The sequence below is a fragment of the Aethalodelphis obliquidens genome, unplaced genomic scaffold, assembly GCF_003676395.1.
Source record: "Aethalodelphis obliquidens isolate GAN/ISIS:26980383/991018 unplaced genomic scaffold, ASM367639v1 scaffold90, whole genome shotgun sequence".
NCBI classification, from domain to species: domain Eukaryota; kingdom Metazoa; phylum Chordata; class Mammalia; order Artiodactyla; family Delphinidae; genus Aethalodelphis; species Aethalodelphis obliquidens.
Window position 1 is genome coordinate 1,078,411 of NW_020838034.1, and position 18,471 is coordinate 1,096,881.

The 18,471-nt window shown below is 42.4% G+C and overlaps 1 protein-coding gene across 12 annotated transcripts in view; it reads left to right on the forward strand.

Moving 5' to 3' along the window:
* The window catches only part of TDRD10 (tudor domain containing 10), a 93,758-nt gene that overhangs the window by 45,428 nt on the left and 29,859 nt on the right, over positions 1-18,471 (forward strand). For 10 of the 12 annotated variants that reach the window (XR_003430402.1, XM_027094973.1, XM_027094971.1 and 7 more), the window contains 2 exons: positions 10,272-10,342; positions 10,997-11,150. Coding sequence is in view for 11 of the 12 variants with exons in the window: in XM_027094973.1 (XP_026950774.1) it covers positions 10,272-10,342; positions 10,997-11,150 (225 nt within the window). In the remaining variant the exon portion in view is untranslated. The remainder of the gene's footprint in view (positions 1-10,271; positions 10,343-10,996; positions 11,151-18,471) is intronic. The other 2 variants (XM_027094965.1, XM_027094970.1) reach the window with 1 other exon arrangement.

The following is an 18,471-nucleotide window of genomic DNA, read 5'->3' on the forward strand; positions in this document are numbered from 1 at the left end:
CGCTCAAGCTCAGTCTTAGATGAAGGATGAGAGAAACTAACTTTTGTGGAGCCCCTGCTGCATGTCAGACATTTTTCAAAAATGTCCTGGTCTCGTGCCCCCTTGCCAATTAGCTAAACTCAATCTTCTCTGCCCAAATTGTGCCGTATTGCTTTTACACCAGTTACTATATTTTAATTATCAGAGATGCTCCGGGAAATAGGCTAAATGCTTCATTAGTGTGGTTTTATTAGATTCTTATAATAACTCTGGGTGGTGGGTGGTAGTTCCATCTTGGAGATGAGGCAGCTAAGGCTCTAAGATGTCCCCCCTGCCCAAGTACACAGACCTAGTGAGTGGTCGGCCAAGAGTTGAGTCCATGTCCAGTTGCCCCCAAGTACCAAACCACATAATCCATAAGACGTGTAAATAACTCACCATAAAAAGAGATGAATCTATTATGTTTTTATCTGACAAAGAGAGAAGAACATGGTATTGGAGCCCAGAGAATAAAGTAATTCATTTTGACCCAGTGAATTAAACCAAGAGTCAAAGGGGTGGGTTGGGGGATTCTTGGCATCTGAGAGAAGAGAGTACTGGGGCTGATTCCCCTTCCCCTTGTTGGCAGGCTGCTACAACCCATTATTTGACAGTGAGATGAGGGCAGGAGCCCTGCAGGCAGTTCTGCAGTGGTCTTGGGGAGGCGAGGCACTGAAAGGCTCTGCCACCTCTCTCCAGAAGACCCTGTTTCGCAGCCCAGCACCTGGGGCTTGCTTGGCTATGCTGACCCACACTGTGGTTTAGGGGGCCTTGGATCCTTGCCCCCTTCACGGGAAAGCAGCAGCCTTCCCCATGGTGCTTTCTTCCAACTTAACAAACGCAGACCAGTCTCATAGGAGAGGACAGACATGAGCTAAAGAAGTAGGTTTTTAAAAAGAAGTTTCTTATTTTAACATTAATGCTGGACTTCCCTGGTGGTGCAGTGGTTAAGAATCCGCCTGCCAATGCAGGGGACACGGGTTCGAGCCCTGGTCCGGGAAGATCCCACATGCTGCGGAGCAACTAAGCCCGTGCACCACAACTACTGAGCCTGCGCTCTAGAGCCCGTGAGCCACAACTACTGAAGGTTGCGCACCTAGAGCCTGTGCTCCACAAGAGAAGACACCGCAATGAGAAGCCCCCACTCGCTGCAGCTAGAGAAAGCCTGCTCAGCAACGAAGATCCAGTGCAGCCAAAAATAAATAAATAAATAAATTAAAAAAAAAAACAGAACAGAAAAACATTAATGCCTCATGAAGAGCCATGAAGGGTCTGCAACTTTACCCTGCTTGCAAACCAACAGATTAGCCTGCAGCAGTTTCATGGCTGTTGGTAGAAGATGAAAGTCTTGGATCAGAGATGAAAGATGATTTATTATTCATAGCAATAACAGTAGCCAGGATTTTTTACTTTATTAACCTTTTTTTATTGAGATATAAATCACATACCATAAAATTCATTATTTTAAAGCATAAAATTCAGTGGTTTTTAGTATATTCACCAGGTTGTGCAGCCATCACCACTAATTCCAGAATATTTTCATCACCCCCAAGTAAATCTCATACCCGTTAGCAGTCCCTCCTCCTCTCTTCCTCCAGCCCCTGGCAACCACTAATTTACTTTCTGTCTCTATGGATTTGCCTATCCTGGCTATTTCATGTAAATGAAGTCATACAACGTGTGGCATTTTGTGTGTTCTTTCACTTAGTATAATGTTTTCAGGGCTCACATGTTTTATAGCACGTCTCAGTACTTCCTTCCTTTTTATGGCTAAAATATTTATATGGATATACCACAATTTGTTTATCCATTCATCACTGGACATTTGGGTTGTTGCCACTTTTTGGTTTTTATGAATAATGCTCTGCACATTGGTGTACACGTTATGTGTAAACATATGTTCCAGTTGTCTTTGGTATATACCTAGGAGTGAAATTATTGGGTCACATGATAACTCTGTGCCAAACTGTTTTCCAAAAGAGCTGTAACATTTTCACATTCATAACCAGCAATGTATGGGGATTCCAATGTATGGGGATTCCAGTTTCTCCACTTCCTTGCCCAAATCTGTTACTGTCTTTTTTTTTTTTAATAAATTTATTTTATTTATTTAATTTTGGCTGCATTGGGTCTTCGTTGGCTGCTCACGGGCTTTCTCTAGTTTCGGCGAGTGGGGCTACTCTTTGTTGCGGTGCGCGGATTTCTCATTGCCGTGGCTTCTCTTGTTTCAGAGCACGGGTTCTAGGTGCACAGGCTTCAGTAGTTGTGGCACGCAGGCTTCAGTAGTTGTGGCACGCAGTCTCAGTAGTTGTGGTGCGTGGGCTTAGTTGCTCCGCGGCATGTGGGATCTTCCCAGACCAGGGATCGGACCCGTGTCCCCCTGCACTGGCAGGCGGATTCTTAACCACTGCGCCACCAGGGAACTCACTGTTTCTTTTTTTTTTTTTTTTTCCTGTACGGGGGCCTCTCACTGTTGTGGCCTCTCCCGTTGTGGAGCACAGGCTCCGGACGCGCAGGCTCAGCGGCCATGGCTCACGGGCCTAGCCGCTCCGCAGCATGTGGGATCTTCCCGGACAGGGGCACGAACCCGCGTTCCCTGCATCGGCAGGCGGACTCTCAACCACTGCACCACCAGGGAAGCCCAGTTTGTCTTTTTTTTTTTTTTTTGCGGTACGCGGGCCTCTCACTATTGTGGCCTCTCCCGTTGCGGAGCACAGGCTCCGGACGCGCAGGCTCAGCAGCCATGTCTCATGGGCCTAGCCGCTCCGTGGCATGTGGGATCTTCCCGGACCTGGGCACGAACCCGCGTCCCCTGCATCGGCAGGCGGACTCTCAACCAGTGCGCCACCAGGGAAGCCCTGTCTTTTTATTATTGAGTTGAAAGAGTTCTTTATACATTCTGAATACAGGTCTCTTATCAGATATATGATTTGGAAATATTTTCTCCCATCAGTTGTATTTTTAGTTTCTCTATAGTGTCCTTTGAAACTCAGAAGTTTAATTTTGATGAATTCCAATTTTGTGTTTTTCTTTGGTTGCTTGTGCTTTAGGTGCCATATCTAAGAATCCATTGCCTAATCCAAGATCACAAGGATGTACACTTATGCATTCTTTTAAGAGTTTTATAGTTTTAGCTCTCATATTTAGGTCTATGATCCTTTTTAAAAAAATTTATTTATTTTTGGCTGCATTGGGTCTTTGTTGCTGTGTGCAGGCTTTCTCTAGTTGTGGCGAGCGGGGGCTGCTCTTCATTGCGGAGCACAGGCTCTAGGTGTGCAGGCTTCAGTATTTGTGGCACATGGGCTCAGTAGTTGTGGCTCGTGGGCTCTAGAGTGCAGGCTCAGTAGTTGTAGTGCATGGGCTTAGTTGCTTCATGGCATGTGGGAGCTTCCTGGACCAGGGCTCGAACCCATGTCCCCTGCATTGGCAGGAGGATTCTTAACCACTGTGCCACCAGGGAAGTCCTGTGATCCTTTTTGAATTCATTCTTCTGGGTGGTTTGAGGTAGGGGTCAGTTTCTTTCTTTTGCATGTAGATGTCCAGTTATCCTAGCATCATTTGCTAAAAAGATTATTTTTCCCCAATGAATTATTTTGGCATCCTTGTTGAAAATCAATTGACCTTAAATGTAGCAGTTTATTTCTGGAGTCTCATTCTATTCCATTGATCTGTATGCCTTTCCTTATGCCAGTACTGCACTTGCTTACTGTAGCTTTGTAGTAAGTTTTGAAATTGATCACACACTTACTCTTGAACCCATTGGTTTGCTTTCTGCCCTCACCAGTTTTCTCAAACTGGTCTTGCTGAGTATATGAGTAACCTTCATGATGCCAAATGGATTTGAAATCTTCAAATGCCTCTGTTTCCATAATTATGATAGATTGGATAACCTGAAAACCCTCTCACAAGAAAATACTTGGAAATAGAAGCTGAAATATAGGAAATACCACTTTTAAATACATATCTGACTCCTAAGAAAGTAAGGAAAATTAATAGGGCCCCAAATAAGCAATAACTGAAAACCAGGAGAGTCTGGCCATTGCCCTAGGATCTGTGCCTACCTCAAAACCCAAAGAGTAGATTGGATTATAACAGCCATGTCAGGACAGGAGATGACACTCTGGGCCTATGTGAGGAGGGGAATGGTAACTGACATCCCTGCAAAAGCAGGATTGTTGAAGGGTTGGACCCTTAGTGAAAGTGTGAACCACAGAAACTTTGCTCATTGGCCCAGGGTGGTGGTGAGGAAGTTAATCTGTCTTGGCCTGGATCTGGGGCTGGTAGGGCTAAGCAGTCTCCCCAAGAACATGTAACAGTAGGCCTGATTTCATGTGACTTGCGGTTTAAATTCATATTACTTACAAGGTCTGGGAACCTTCAAGCTAAAATTTAACCTTTGATAAAGTTAAAAACCCAATTCACAGAAAAACATTTAGACTGAATGGAAGGAAACCTCCAAAATCTGATGAAGAGTATCTACAAAAAATACACAGAAACCATGATCACTTGGGAAACAGAAGTATTTTAAAATCAAGAACAAGACATGAGTGCCTCTATCACTTCTGTTTAACATTTTATGCGATTTCTTAGCTAGAGCAAGTGAGAAAATAAAAAAAATAAGAGGGGTAAGAATTGGAAAGGAAAAAACAAAGCTGTCATTATTTGCAGATGATTGCCTAAGTTGAAGCTTAAAAGACTCTTGGACGTGTTAGAATTATTGAGAGTTAAGTTGGTTGAATATAAGCTGAATATACAAAAGCCAATTGTATTTCTATACAAGAGGAACAAAAAATACAAAGAGCTAGAATATAATAGAAGTTGTGCAAGACATATACACAGAAAATTATGAGACTTTACTGAAGGTCATTAAAGAAGACCTAAATAAAGAGATGGATAAGAAGAATCAGTTTTATGATCCTTAAATTGATATATAGGTTCAATGCCATTGTGATCAAAATACCCAAAGGTTTTCCAAAGAACTTGACAAGGTGATTCTAAAATTTACATGGATCAGAACAGTCCCATGAATAACTGCACCCTTCTGAAGAAGAATAAGGGGGACAGAGAGGAGAGCAAATTTTCCACTGTAATAATGATGATCTTGATGTGGGTGCATTGCTAATAGTCAACATGGAACAGAGTAGAAAGTCCGGAAATAGACCTACACATATATGAGCAGTTGGTGTGTGTAACCAGGTGGTATTGTAGATCAGTTGGGAAAGAAGGGACTATTCAGTAAACTGGTTCTGAAACATTTCATTATCCATACAGGAAAAATGAAGTTGGGCCTTAACCTTATAACATACATGGAATGGATTCTAGATGGATTAAGGACTTAACAATGTACGGCAAATACTTAGGGACACAACTTTGATAGCTTTCCCTTTGAGATCGGGAAACAGATATGGACACCAGGTATTGCTATTACTGTCAGCATTGTACAGGTGGCCTTGGTCAGTGCAATAGGCAAGGAGAAAGAATAAGAATTGGAAAGGCAGAAATAAGTGTCATCAGTGCAGGCGATATGATTGTGGTAGTAGAAAATCATGACCAGTTATCTGTATTCCCAGCTTGTACCTTGCCCATGAACTCTGAACTTGTATGTTCAATTGCCTAAGTCCTTATCTCTACTTGGGCAACTAATAGGCGTTTCACACTTAATGTGTCCAGCCTGCTCCTCCCACAGTCTTCCCTATCTCAGTACATGGCCCAAAACCTGGGAAATATTCTCGTTTCATACCTCATATGTTTTTCACACTTCACATTCAGTCTGTCAGCAGGTATAAGAATACACCTAGAATCAAACAATCTTTTGCATCAGAAGGGAGGGAGAGAATGGAATATCTCTTTAAATTTGCCAAAATTAACAATGGAAGGATAAAAAGGGAATAAAGACTGGTGACCTCTGGGGAGGGAAGGAAAAAAGGGTAGAAGGGAGAGGGTGGCACAATTTCTGAACTTACCTTGTATTTCTTTTTTAATTTTTATTTTTTGCACTCAAGATAGTTTTATTCATTGAATATTAAATCAGTATTAAAATCTCACCTCTTTTTAAAGGCATTAATAAAAATAAGACTTTAAGTTTTCTGCAAATAAAAAGTCAATGCAAAAAAAATTCCCAGGGCTGCAAAGCCCTGCTCTGTTCTCTACTAAAGGGATTTCTAAACTGAGGCTGATTTCAATCTCAGGAGTCTCCCTGGGGGCCCCAAAGGGAAACAGTCAATCAGGAAGGGCTCAGACTTTTCTCCCCATGCAGACATCTTCTCCTGGGACACCCTCTTCTCTGTCGCTACCCACGACACAAAACCTTGTATTATTGTTTTGACTTTAAAATATGTAAATGTGCCAGAGAAAAGAATTATTCCAAGTGACCTCAGAATATGGTATTTTGACTGTAGATCCTCAGTAGGATATACTACAAGCATAAAAAGAACTGCAAAGAAATCTTAAACTTTACTCAATAATTTTGTTGTCTGTAGTAATCCTGGTATTGTTATTTGAACCTGTTACATATTTAAAATAAGATACAATAAGTATTTAATGTTGTTAGGAATAAAGATTTTCAGCATAAGAGAAAAGATATAAAAATAAAAGAAATTAAATAAAAACTATCTGTAGTTCTTATATATGAGTTAGAATCCATGGTTACAATGATTATTTTCCCTTTCAAAGGTACATATCTTCTAACTCTGTTCATTGAAAGACCTTGGTACTCTAACAACCCAGTGGCATTAAGCTCCTACCTGCTAGATTTCTCACTTTAAATACCATTCCCCACTGAAAGGAACTAGGCCTTCTTAGGGAAATGCTTGATTCCAGGTCTGGAGCTGTTATGCCAGAAAGCTAGAAAGCTCTCAAAGGGTTTGGTTGAAAGGACGGGAGAGGTTGTGATTAGAGGTGAAATAACTTGTTTCTTGGAGCTATGTGCTGGAATGTTTGCAGATGTAGTGATGAGGTGTTCGAGATTTGTTTCAGAACAGCCTAGTGGTAGGGAGAGGTGTAGATGAAATCATGTAAATGTCCATGACTTAAGAATTTTTTTTTTTCAGTTAAGGCTTTATTGGGGGTTCGTGCTGTAACACAAAGGAGTGAAAATAAGGAACAGGTGCCCTTGCTCGCGCCTTTTTTTTTTTTTTTTTTGAGTTGAGAATTAGTAAGTCTAAGTGATAGGTATATAGGGATTTGTTATACTATTTTCTATGTGTTTGAAAGTTTCCAAATAAAAATAAAAAAGCATAAGAACAAGGGAAAAGGAGGTCCTACAGGCCAAAGATGGGACAATTTGTGTTTCAAAAATACTGACTACCTCTGATTAAAACTACTGTGATAAAAAGAAATAATTTGTAGTAGTACCTAAAGAAGTAATACCTAAAGAAAGCAAAGCTCGCTGGACACGTTGAAGGTAGCAAGACAATAGTTCATTAATATAAAACTTGACAATTAAGGGGAAAGAATAAGTGTTTATTTTGCTTTGCCAACACCAGTGCCATTTTCTCACCCTAGTGGATGAGAAAAAGTCCTTTACAGAGCACCTTTAGCTCATAAATGCCGAAGAAACGATAGAAAATCATCATTCTGCAAACCATAATAAAATACCTGTTTCAGACAGTAGTTATCAGAGCATGGTAAATGCATTCGGTAAAATTTTTTTTTTAATACATTTATTTATTTATTTTTGGCTGTGTTGGGTCTTCGTTGCTGTGCGTGGGCTTTCTGTAGTTGTGGTGAGCGGGGGCCACTCTTCGTTACAGTGAGTGGGCTTCTCATTGCGGTGGCTTCTTCTGTTGCGGAGCAGGGCTCCAGGCGCACGGGCTTCAGTAGTTGTGGCTTGAGGGCTCCAGAGCGCAGCCTCAGCAATTGTGGCACATGGGTTTAGCTGCTCCGTGGCATGTGGGATCTTCCCAGACCAGGGATCGAACCCGTGTCCCCTGCATTGGCAAGTGGACTCTCAACCACTGTACCACCAGGGAAGCCCAATTAGGTAAAATATTGATGGGCAGTTTTAATCAGGCTGTTACTATCTGAGTTTGTTGATTAATTTAGCATCACTAAAAGTAAGACAACCAGATACAAGCCTCCTAAAGTGATATAATTTTATTGAAGAGTATCACACCATCTATAAAGTGTTCTAGCCAAAAATGTAAATAATAGCATGAAAGCAGCCATAGACAATAAGTAAATGACTGTGCATGGCTGCTTTCCAGTAAAACTTTACTTACAAAAAGGGTGGTAGGTTGGATTTGACCCAAGGCTCTGGTTTCCTGACATCTGCTATTGAAGGTACAAAAATATGGGAGTTTTCTCCTTTATTTTATTATTTATATATCTGTGTATTTTTGGCTGTGCCCCACGGCTTGTGGGATCTTAGTTTCCCGACCAGGGATTGAACCTGCGCCCTCCGCAGTGAAAGCGCAGAGTCCTAACCACTGGACTGCCAGGGAATTCCCTCTTTTATTTTAATTATGGTAAAATTTGACAAGAAGAAAGGTATGGTTTTGCATGATATCATGAAATGAATGTAGGATTTAAAGTTAGAAGCCTTGGGTTCAAATCCTGACTCTAAATTGGCTGTGTAATTTTAGGGCAGTCACTTAACCTTTCTGATCCTTATTTTATGCTTCTGAGAATGAGGACAGTAATAATGTACACTTCACAGGGTGGTTTTAAAGATCAAATGGAATAAGGTATGTGAAAGTGCTTTATAAACTGAAAATGCTAAGCACATATCACTTGTTCTCACAAATTGCTTGTTGCTCAGCATCTTCTAGATTCATCTGTAATAAACATTAAATATTTAAAAGTAAAAGCAAACTAGAAAATTTGAATTTAAATGTAACATAAATACGAAGACTGAGAGAAATGAGCTATACATTATGCATTTCTCTTTTCAGAAGCCAACAAAGTGACTTTAGATTGGTTAAAGCTGCTTTTAACAGAAGATGGTATAAATATATTTTTCCAAAGTAGAATTTTCTAGGGAAACATTGGTTTTCATCACAGGTGTAGGATTTATAGTGGTAACGTGCTGGTGGGGGAGCTGAGGAAGGAGGAAGTGGAGAAGCGCAGGTAGGTGTTGACAGGGAGGCCTTTGCGGTGGGCAGCAGGAGCGCATCCGTGACCTGCAAGAAAGCATTTTCAGTAGAGCAGGAACATGGCGAAACTGCAGGCAGCCGGGAGGGAGTGGGCGGGGAGGAAACGGAGGCATTAAGCGGACACGGCTCTTTCTACACCTTTGGCAGAAAAGTGAAAAAATAGGGTGTTGCTTAAAAGGGCATCAGGGTTGGGTAGATGCTATCTCAGAAAAGGGAGGGCAGCCAGGGGAAGGAGTGGGACCAGGGTCCACGGGGAAGGGAGGCAGCCCGAGGGCAGGCAGGAGGGAGAGTTGAGAGTGGGATGGAGAAATGTCCAGGGACAGGAGGTGGCCATATACCCGGCCAGTGGAGGCCAGGCTGCAGTGAGCAAAGTGGGGAGGGGAGCCTTGCAGAGAAGGGCGTGGTGGATATGAGAGCTCCCTCAGAGGGTGACCAGCGATGGTGTGTCCTCCCTCAGTGCACTGCCCACTCCGGGCTTTACTTTTACCCTCAGACTTCACTCCGCCCCATCTGTTAGAGATCACGCATTTACAAACTATAAGCTCCTTGAGTGCAAGGCTTATGTCAAATTCAAATCAGTATCTCCTGTAACACTCAGCATAATGCTGTGTGTAACCCATGTTTGCTGAATGTCTGTAGGATGTGTGAGGGAAGAAATGAAGGGAAATTGCCACGAATACAGGACTGAGTCAGCAGGGGCAGTTGGCCTTGCATGGTTGGTTTGGTTAAAGCAAGCCTCCCCACCTAGGTAGCGGTGAAAGGGAGATAGCCTACATTCCTAATAAATTAAAAGTCACTTCCTCCTGGGAGCCCACCGTCTCCAAATTTGGGTTAGATGCCCATACTGTGTGCTCCCGGAGGCATGTGTCCTTCCTCATTATGGCATTTTGCACCCTCTGGTGAAATGGTCTGCTTACTTGATGGACTCGTCTGTACCCCACACGTCTGTTGAGCTTCAATTGAAGGCAGGGCTCATATCTTTCTTGTCTCTGTATTTGCATCACTGAGCACAAAGCCTGGCACACGCTCAGCACGTCATAGGTTCTCATTAAGTCTGTGTTCAATTGATTACAGATTAGCTGATTGGGGATCTGAAACATTGAGAACTGATTGTAAGTATTGTCTCTGGGTCTCTTTCTCTTTTAAACCCTGCCATTGTAGGAGGAAATTCGGTGCCTTCTAAAGGACTTCAACCCTCTCCGTGTCCACAAAATCCAGAATGGCTGCAAATGGTAATGACTGTTCTTCCTTTGTTTTCTCTGGGAAGCAACTCCTTTCCTCTTTGTCCATTTTGCTGATGCACTGATGTTACAGACTAGCTCAACAACTCCCAAAGCCACACCCACTGCGACTTGGCAGAGTGACATTTGGGAAACCCCCTTTCCACGTCCAACCCTCTGACTTGGCAGCTAACGCTGCCTTATCCATACAGCCTTGGTTTGGAAGTCCAGAGACCTGGGTTTGCTTTTGGTCATGTCCTTGCTCTGTTTTCTGACTTGAGGCAAGTGACTGTACCTCCCTCAGCCTTGCTTGCCCCTGAAATCTGGACCTACTCATATTTTCCCTTTCTTATTTTCCAGGCAGTAAAAGGGCTTTGAAATTTTGTGGGGAGCGGCGTGAAGGAAGCCCAGAGCCGTGCCCTATGTTATACGGTGATAGGGTCAGCATGTGTCTCCTGATCCCCAGGACACCCAGGACAGGCTGTCCCCCTGCCCATCCCAGCCCAAATGTGGATGTCACTGTGGCCTCCTGGTGTGTTAGGGTCAGCCCAGCTCCTCTCCTGTCCCCACAGAGGGGAGAGGAGACTTTTCCTAGGCTTGGGCTTGGTGCCCTCCTGTGGCTCTGTTCTGAGCCGGGCTCAGAGCTGCCCTCTCTTTCCTTTGCAGCTTCGCATTTGTAGATGTGGGCTCCATGCAGAAAGTGGCGCTTGCGATCCAGGAGCTGAATGGCAAGCTCTTCCGCAAACGAAAACTGTACGTGAATTCCAACAGGTCTCCCAAGAGGACCCTTGATGTGACTGAGTGCACCCAGGAACTGCTGGTAGGTGTCTGGCCTCTCTGCGCTCTGGTTTGCTCTGTGCTCACTCTTCAGAGCTTGGCCGACTTTGCTTTCTGGACTTTCCTCCTCCTTCCATCCCAGTCGTACTGTGGACAGAGCAGGGGCTGGGATGAAATTCGGGAACTTTTATGACCTTTAACGGTTGGAAGCAAGGTTAGTATGGAAAACTTGGAATTTTGAAATGAAAGGAAGGCTGTATTCTTAGCAAGGACAAAAGGAGGGTTATTAGGCAATTCAGTCAGGGCTTTTTCAACGTGGGTTATGGAAATTGAGGCTTTTACTTGTTTAACGTAGCAGACATTAATCGAGTATCTGTTGTTTGCACAGCCTTGTTCTGGGTGCTGGTGTGAGGGTAAGTAAGACAAAAGTGAATAAAATCTGGTCCTTCCTGGCAGGAAGACAAATGTGAGGTATTGCAAGGGGAGAGTTAATGGTGGGTTAGCGCCTGGTGGGGGCTGCCTTTGTGGACAGAGACGAGAAGCCCCGTAACTAAGCCCTGGGAGCTTCCCTCCGGTGAGGTGGGCCCGTTCTCGGTAGGTAAAGGTGAACCAGGAGCAAAGCATCCCACTTCAGAGCCTGAACTGTTAGCGATTGAGTTGTTCTGATTTCCTCATATATACAGCCGACAGTGACTTAAACAAGTTAGCTATTTGTTTTTCTTTCCTGTAGAAGAATTCAGGAGGTAAGGAGTCCAAGGTTGGTATGGGCACTCCATGGTGTTATCAGAGTTCCAGGCAGGAAGAAGGGGAGAGGCAGAGGGTGGAGAGGCTGTATCCTCATAAAAGCTGCATTCTCAGAAGCCTGACCACAATTCTACTCCTGTTGTGTTGGAGAGAACTACAACTGGTGACCTTCAGTGCAGAGGAGGCTGGAAAATATAGCTTATTTGAAAATAGGTACATTGTTGCTAAACTTGGGGATCTGTCAGCAAGGGAAGGGAGAATGCCTGTTGGCAGGCAGTTAACAAGGTCAGCCACTGCTGCAGAAGTTGGAGATGGGAGTTGAGAGGTGGATAGGAATCACCACAGTAAGATTGTCAGAGGTGGCTCCCCTTGCTAGTCCAAACTATTCTCTTTCCATTCTCCTGAAACTCTAGCTCTTGGAAGGGCAGGCTGTCAGATTATGCTACGTACTGACCTTCTTGGTTGCAGTCATCTGCCATTCTCGCTGTCATGCTCCCCTGATAACTTCAGCTTCTGACTCACTGTCTTTCTCTCTTACTGACACTCACATTGTGTCCCTGTGAATGATCTAAGAGCCTGGCCCCTTATTTCTAGAGCATTTATCTTTAATGATCTTTTCTTCCACTCAGTCACAGTTTCCCATTCCCTGAGTTATATCTCAGACCTTGTCATTGCTCATAACCGAACATCTCCAAAATATCCATTTCGAGCATCCCACTCTGCCCCTGTCCCCTTCTTTGCAGCTCTCTTACTTTGGAGGAGCAGTTCTCAAACTTGAACAGCGTCAGAAACACTGCTGAGCTTGGGAAACAGCTTGCTGAGCCTCACCTGCAGAGATACTGATTGAGTGCATCTGGGGCAGGGCCTGAGACTTTTCACAAGTGCCAGGTGGTCCTGGGACCACATTTTGAGTAGCAAGGCTCTAAAGCCCCCAGTCTAATGATTAGACACACTGGGACCCAAAATCCACTGCCTCACCATTTCTTCACTATTCAACACTCTTGGCTCCATCACATCCCTTCTTAGCTTAGATTCCGTAGTTAGAACTACCTTAGTTAAAACGACCTGAATTCCCTTAGCTTACTAGGTCATATCTTGCAAAACCCCTCTCAGTTGAACCCAGCCCTCAATCTCTTCTGAAGCTGCCCTGTGAGCCGCTGAAGATATTCACGCCACCTTGCCAACTGCTCTCAGTATAGGTATGGCCACAGCTTCCCCACTCTTTCCAACTGACCTGTATTGGAAATCTCTAATCGTTTCTGCTGTTATGTCCAATCTGCTATTAAGCCCAGCTAATGCATTTTTCATTTTAGATAGTGTAGTTTTCAACTGCCGTTTGGTTCTTTTTTCCCCATTTCTCAGCTGAACTCTTCCATCTTTTCATCCATTTTGTTTACCTTTTCTTCCATATTCTTTAACATACTTACTGTAGTTATAAAATCATTTTCTGCCAATTCCAACAGCTGGGTCATTAGTGGCTCTGCTTCTAGTGACATTTACCTCCTTGCTTAAGGGTCAAGACTTCTTACAAATATGGTAATTTTTGATTGTATGTTGGCTATTATGGATGTTGTATTGTAGACTTTATATTATGTTCTCTAAATAGTGTTTATTATTTTTTCCTAGCAAAAATGGAACACTAGCTGGCCTTCTGATCTTATTAAAGTTGGTTTTCTTTGTTCGCATTAGTATACTTCAGTTTGAGCCATAGTTTTTGGGCAAAATCCTTTTCCTAAGGGTGAGGGTCTCAGGGTGCTTACCAAGGTCTCTGCAGTCTGGCCGGGTCGGAACTCTGTTGTCTCCCCAGCACTGTGAGATCTTTGATTCCTGTATTCCTCTCTTAGCTCCCTGTCCTCTACCTTCTACAGCAGCTCTTCTCTCGAAGGCCTCCCAGAACTTGCCCTGCACACGGGCAGCCTAGGATTCGGCCAAGGACCTGGGGTCAGCCTCTAGATCTCTGGGGCTTTTCTCTGACTCCTTTCTCTCTGGTACCCTGTCTCACAAGTTCCTGGCACCAAAACTCTTATCTGGGTTTCTTCTGCCCAGGAAGACTGCCACTGACTGCCCAAGCTCTGCTTGCCTTTGCCGTGGTTTGGGAAAATGTCCAGAGTAAATGTGGGCTCACCGGCTATGCTCTCCTTTTCTCAGGCAAACTGCTCTCTGCTACCCACTATCATTAGCCTGTGCCAGAAACGGTTAATTCATATAGTTCGTCCAGTTTTAGGGTTATTTGGGACGGGCGAGTACTGTCATGCCAGAACCAGGTACTAGAAAAGGGTGTTAAGAGGCTCGCCTTCTTCCTTTTGGGATGGCTATCATTTCTCAGGAACATTCCCAGTGCTTTTGCATTAGAAATAAGTAACCAAAAGATGAACACTAATCTCCATACATTTGGAAATCTAAAAACATATTTCTAAGTAAACAACACATGGGTCAAAGAAGAAATCATAAGAGAAATTTAAAAGTACTTAGGAGACTTCCCTGGCTGTCCAGTGGTTAAGACTCCACACTTGCATTGCAGGGGACACAGGTTTAGTCCCTGGTCGGGGAACTAAGATCCTGCATGCTGCATTGCACAGCCCCCAAAAAAAAAGTACTTAGAACTGAACGATAAGGAAAGTTTTTCTCATCAAAAGTTGTGGGATAGGGCTTCCCTACTTAACTACTGGTGCCACAGTAGTTAAGAATCCGCCTGTCAGTGCAGGGCACACGGGTTCGAGCCCTGGTCCAGGAAGATCCCACATGTCTCGGAGCAACTAAGCCCGTGCACCACAACTACTGAGCCTGCAGTCTAGAGCCCACGAGCCGCAACTACTGAGCCCACATGCAGCAACTACTGAAGCCTGCGTGCGTAGAGCCCATGCTCTGCAATAGGAGAAGCCCCCGCAATGAGAAGCCCGTGCACCGCAATGAGGGTAGCCCCCACTTGCCGCAACTAGAGAAAGCTGGCGTTCAGCAAGAAAGACCCAACGCAGCTAAAAATAAAATAAATAAATTTATATATAAAAAAAGTTGTGGGATACAGCGAAAGCAATACTTATAGGGAACTGTATAATATTGAATGCTTAAATGAGCAAAGAAGACAGGATGAAAATAAATGAGCTTAGAGTTGATTGAAGAAGTATATAAAAAGTAAAAATAAACCCAAATAAGGAACAGACAAATTTTTTTTTTTTTTTTTTTTTTGGCGGTACGCGGGCCTCTCACTGTTGTGGCCTCTCCCGTTGCGGAGCACAGGCTCCGGACGTGCAGGCTCAGCGGCCATGGTTCACGGGCCCAGCCGCTCCGCGGCATGTGGGATCTTCCTAGACCGGGGCACGAACCCGTGTCCCCTGCATCGGCAGGTGGACTCTCAACCACTGCACCACCAGGGAAGCCCAGACAAAAGTTTTAAAACAAAGTTTTTTAAAATTTAAAATTTTGTAAACAAAGCCACAATTATATGTCAGTTACATCTCAGTAAAGCCGGGGGGGAAAACAAGAAGCATAAAAAAACAAAGCTACAATAGAAGGGATCAGTAAAGTCAAAATTTCATTCTTTAAAGAGATTAATGAAACAGAAAAACCTTTGGAATGATTAATCAAGAATAAAGGAGAAAAGGGCATAGGTAAACATTAGTAATAAAAAGATGATAACTATAGATGTAGCAGATAATAAAATATAAGCTAATACGGTAATAAACTTGAAAACTTAGAAGAAATGGACACATTTATTAAAGTATATCATTTTCAAAACTAATAAAAAAAACTGCTAGTCCTATATCTGTAAAGCAGTTGAATCAAAGTTTAGAATCTTCTTATAAAGAAAACACCAAGCCCAGATGGTTTTATAGGCAAATTTTACTGAATTTTCAAGGAACAGAAAATTCTAATATTATATAAATTCTTCTAAAGAATAAATGAGATACTTGCTAGTTCATTCTATGAGGCCAATATAACCCTGATATCAAATCAGACAGGAGAGCATAAGAGAGAAAAATTGCAGGCTGGTTTCACTCACATGAATACACATGCAATGTTTCTAAACAAAATATTGGCAAAATGAAGTCAGTATTGGCTAATGAAGATAGTATTATACATCATGGCAGTTGCATTTTTTTTCTAGAAATGCAGAAGTAGCTTAATATTAGATAAATAATAAATCAGGAGTTCCCTGGTGGCCTAGTGGTTAGGATTCTGGGCTTTCACTGCCGAAGCCTGGGTTCAGTTCCTGGTCAGGGAACAGAGATCCCACAAGCCATATGGCGCAGCCAAAAAAAAAGAAAGAAAGGAAGAAAAAAAGAATGAAAAACGATAAATCTTTCACTACATTAACAGATTAAAGAGTGAACACCATATGATCGTCTTAAATAGGCACAGCAAAAGCATTTGATAAAATTCACTACTAATTTATGATTTAAAAAATAAAGTTTCTTAGCAGCTAGAAATAGAAGGTTATTCTTAACCTGATAAAGGCAATCTCCCAAAACTCTACAGAAAATAATATTTTAATAGAAAAACATTATAAGCATTCTCTTTAAAAATAAGAACAAGACAAGGATATACTGGAAGTCTAGTTTTATCTAGTGAGGAAAGGAAAATAAGTTAAAGGCATAAATATTGGAACAGGGTAAATGAAACTCATTATTTACAGATGATGTTTCTTTACATAGAAAAACTTAAATAATATGTAAATTATTAGAAATAACATTTTAACATGGTAGCTGGATATATATCAGGTATATAAAAATCAATTTTATTTATATTTCCATGAATAAACAACAAAATAACTTTAAAAATATACCATTTATAAGAGCAGTTTTAGGGCTTCCCTGGTGGCGCAGTGGTTGGGAGTCCGCCTGCCAATGCAGGGGACGCTGGTTCGTGCCCCAGTCCGGGAGGATCCCGCAGGCCGCGGAGCCTGCACGTCCAGAGCCTGTGCTCCGCAACGGGAGAGGCCGCGGCAGTGAGAGGCCCGCGTATGGCAAAAATAAAAACCCCAAACAAACAAACAAAAAAACCAAACAGCAGTTTTAAAAATTAAGGTACCTAGGAATAAATCCAGTGAAAGGTGCTCATGGCCTATCTGGGGGAAATAATTTAGCTTTATTGAAAGTCTTTAAGGAACTCTAAAATAGGAAAAGTTTCATGTTCATGGATAGGAAGATAATAAGAGTTATTTAAGAGTCATTCTCCCAAAATTAATCTTTTGATTCTGTATAATTTCAATAAAAATTCCCACAGGCTGATTCTAAAATTTATATGGACCAAAAGTCTATGAATATTTAAGACATTTCTTCCTGAAAATAAAGATGGGAGGCCTTGCCCTATAAGAAGACGTTGTACTATTGGCCTAGGGTTGGACAGTTTGACCAATAAAATACAATAGAGAGCCCCTAAAGGAGGCTTATGCAAATGCAGAAACTACTGACTATTCTGGTAGAGTTGTACATCTCTGGTGAAAGGATGGACACTTTAGTTATTGAATCTGGACAATTGCTTATTTATATAGAAAAATACGAAATTATATCCCTGCCTTACCTCATGCACAGAAATAAACTCTAGGGCTTCCATGGTGGCGCAGTGGTTAAGAATCTGCCTGCCAATGCAGGGAACACGGGTTTGGGCCCTGGTCCGGGAAGATCCCACATGCCACAGAGCAAATAAGCCCGTGTGCCACAACTACTGAGCCTGCTCTCTAGAGCCCGCAAGCCACAACTACTGAAGCCCATGCGCTTAGAGCTGGTGCTCTGCAATAAGAGAAGCCACCGCAATGAGAAACCCGCGCACTGCAACGAAGAGTAGCCCCCGCTCACCGCAACTAGAGAAAAGTCCGTGCGCAGCAACAAAGACCCAACACAGCCAAAAATAAAATAAATAAATAAAATTTTTAAAAAAATAAAAAATATACTCTAGATGGACTAGAGACTTAATGTGAAAGACAAAACTTTAAAACTTTTAGGCAAAAATGTACAAGAATATCTTTAGGACCTCAGAGTAGAATAAGACTTGTTAAGGCATAAAGAGTTAACTGGAAAAAAAAAAAGATAGGTGGATGAATTAAAATTATGAATTTATCTTCTTTGAAAGATAATATAAAGGAAGATAAATTCAAGCCAAAAACTGGGAGAAGATATTTGCCATAAGATAACTAACCAGGAAAGGGGTCAGCAAACTTTGGCCAGTGGCCTCTGCCTGCTTTTATGCTGCTAGCACGATAAGAACTTTTTTTTTCTTTCAATTAAACTTTTCTTTTTGAGATAATTGTAGATTCACATGCAGTTACTTGTAAAAAACAATACTGTACCCTTTGTCCAGTTCCCCCAATGGTAACATCTTACAAAACAATTTCACAACCAGGGTATTAACGTTGATACAGTTACGATACAGAGCGTTTCCATCACCACCACAAGTATCCTTCCTGTTGCCTTTTTATAGCTACACCCATTTCCCTCCCATCCCCATCCCCACCTTAGCCCCTGGAGCAATTAATCTGTTCTCTATTTCTTTAATTTCAAGAATGTTATATGAATTAAATAATATAGTATATAACCTTTGGGGATTGGCTTTTTTCAATCAACATAATTTTTGGAGATTCATCCAGGTGTTGTTGCATATACTAATAGTTTATTCCTTTTTTT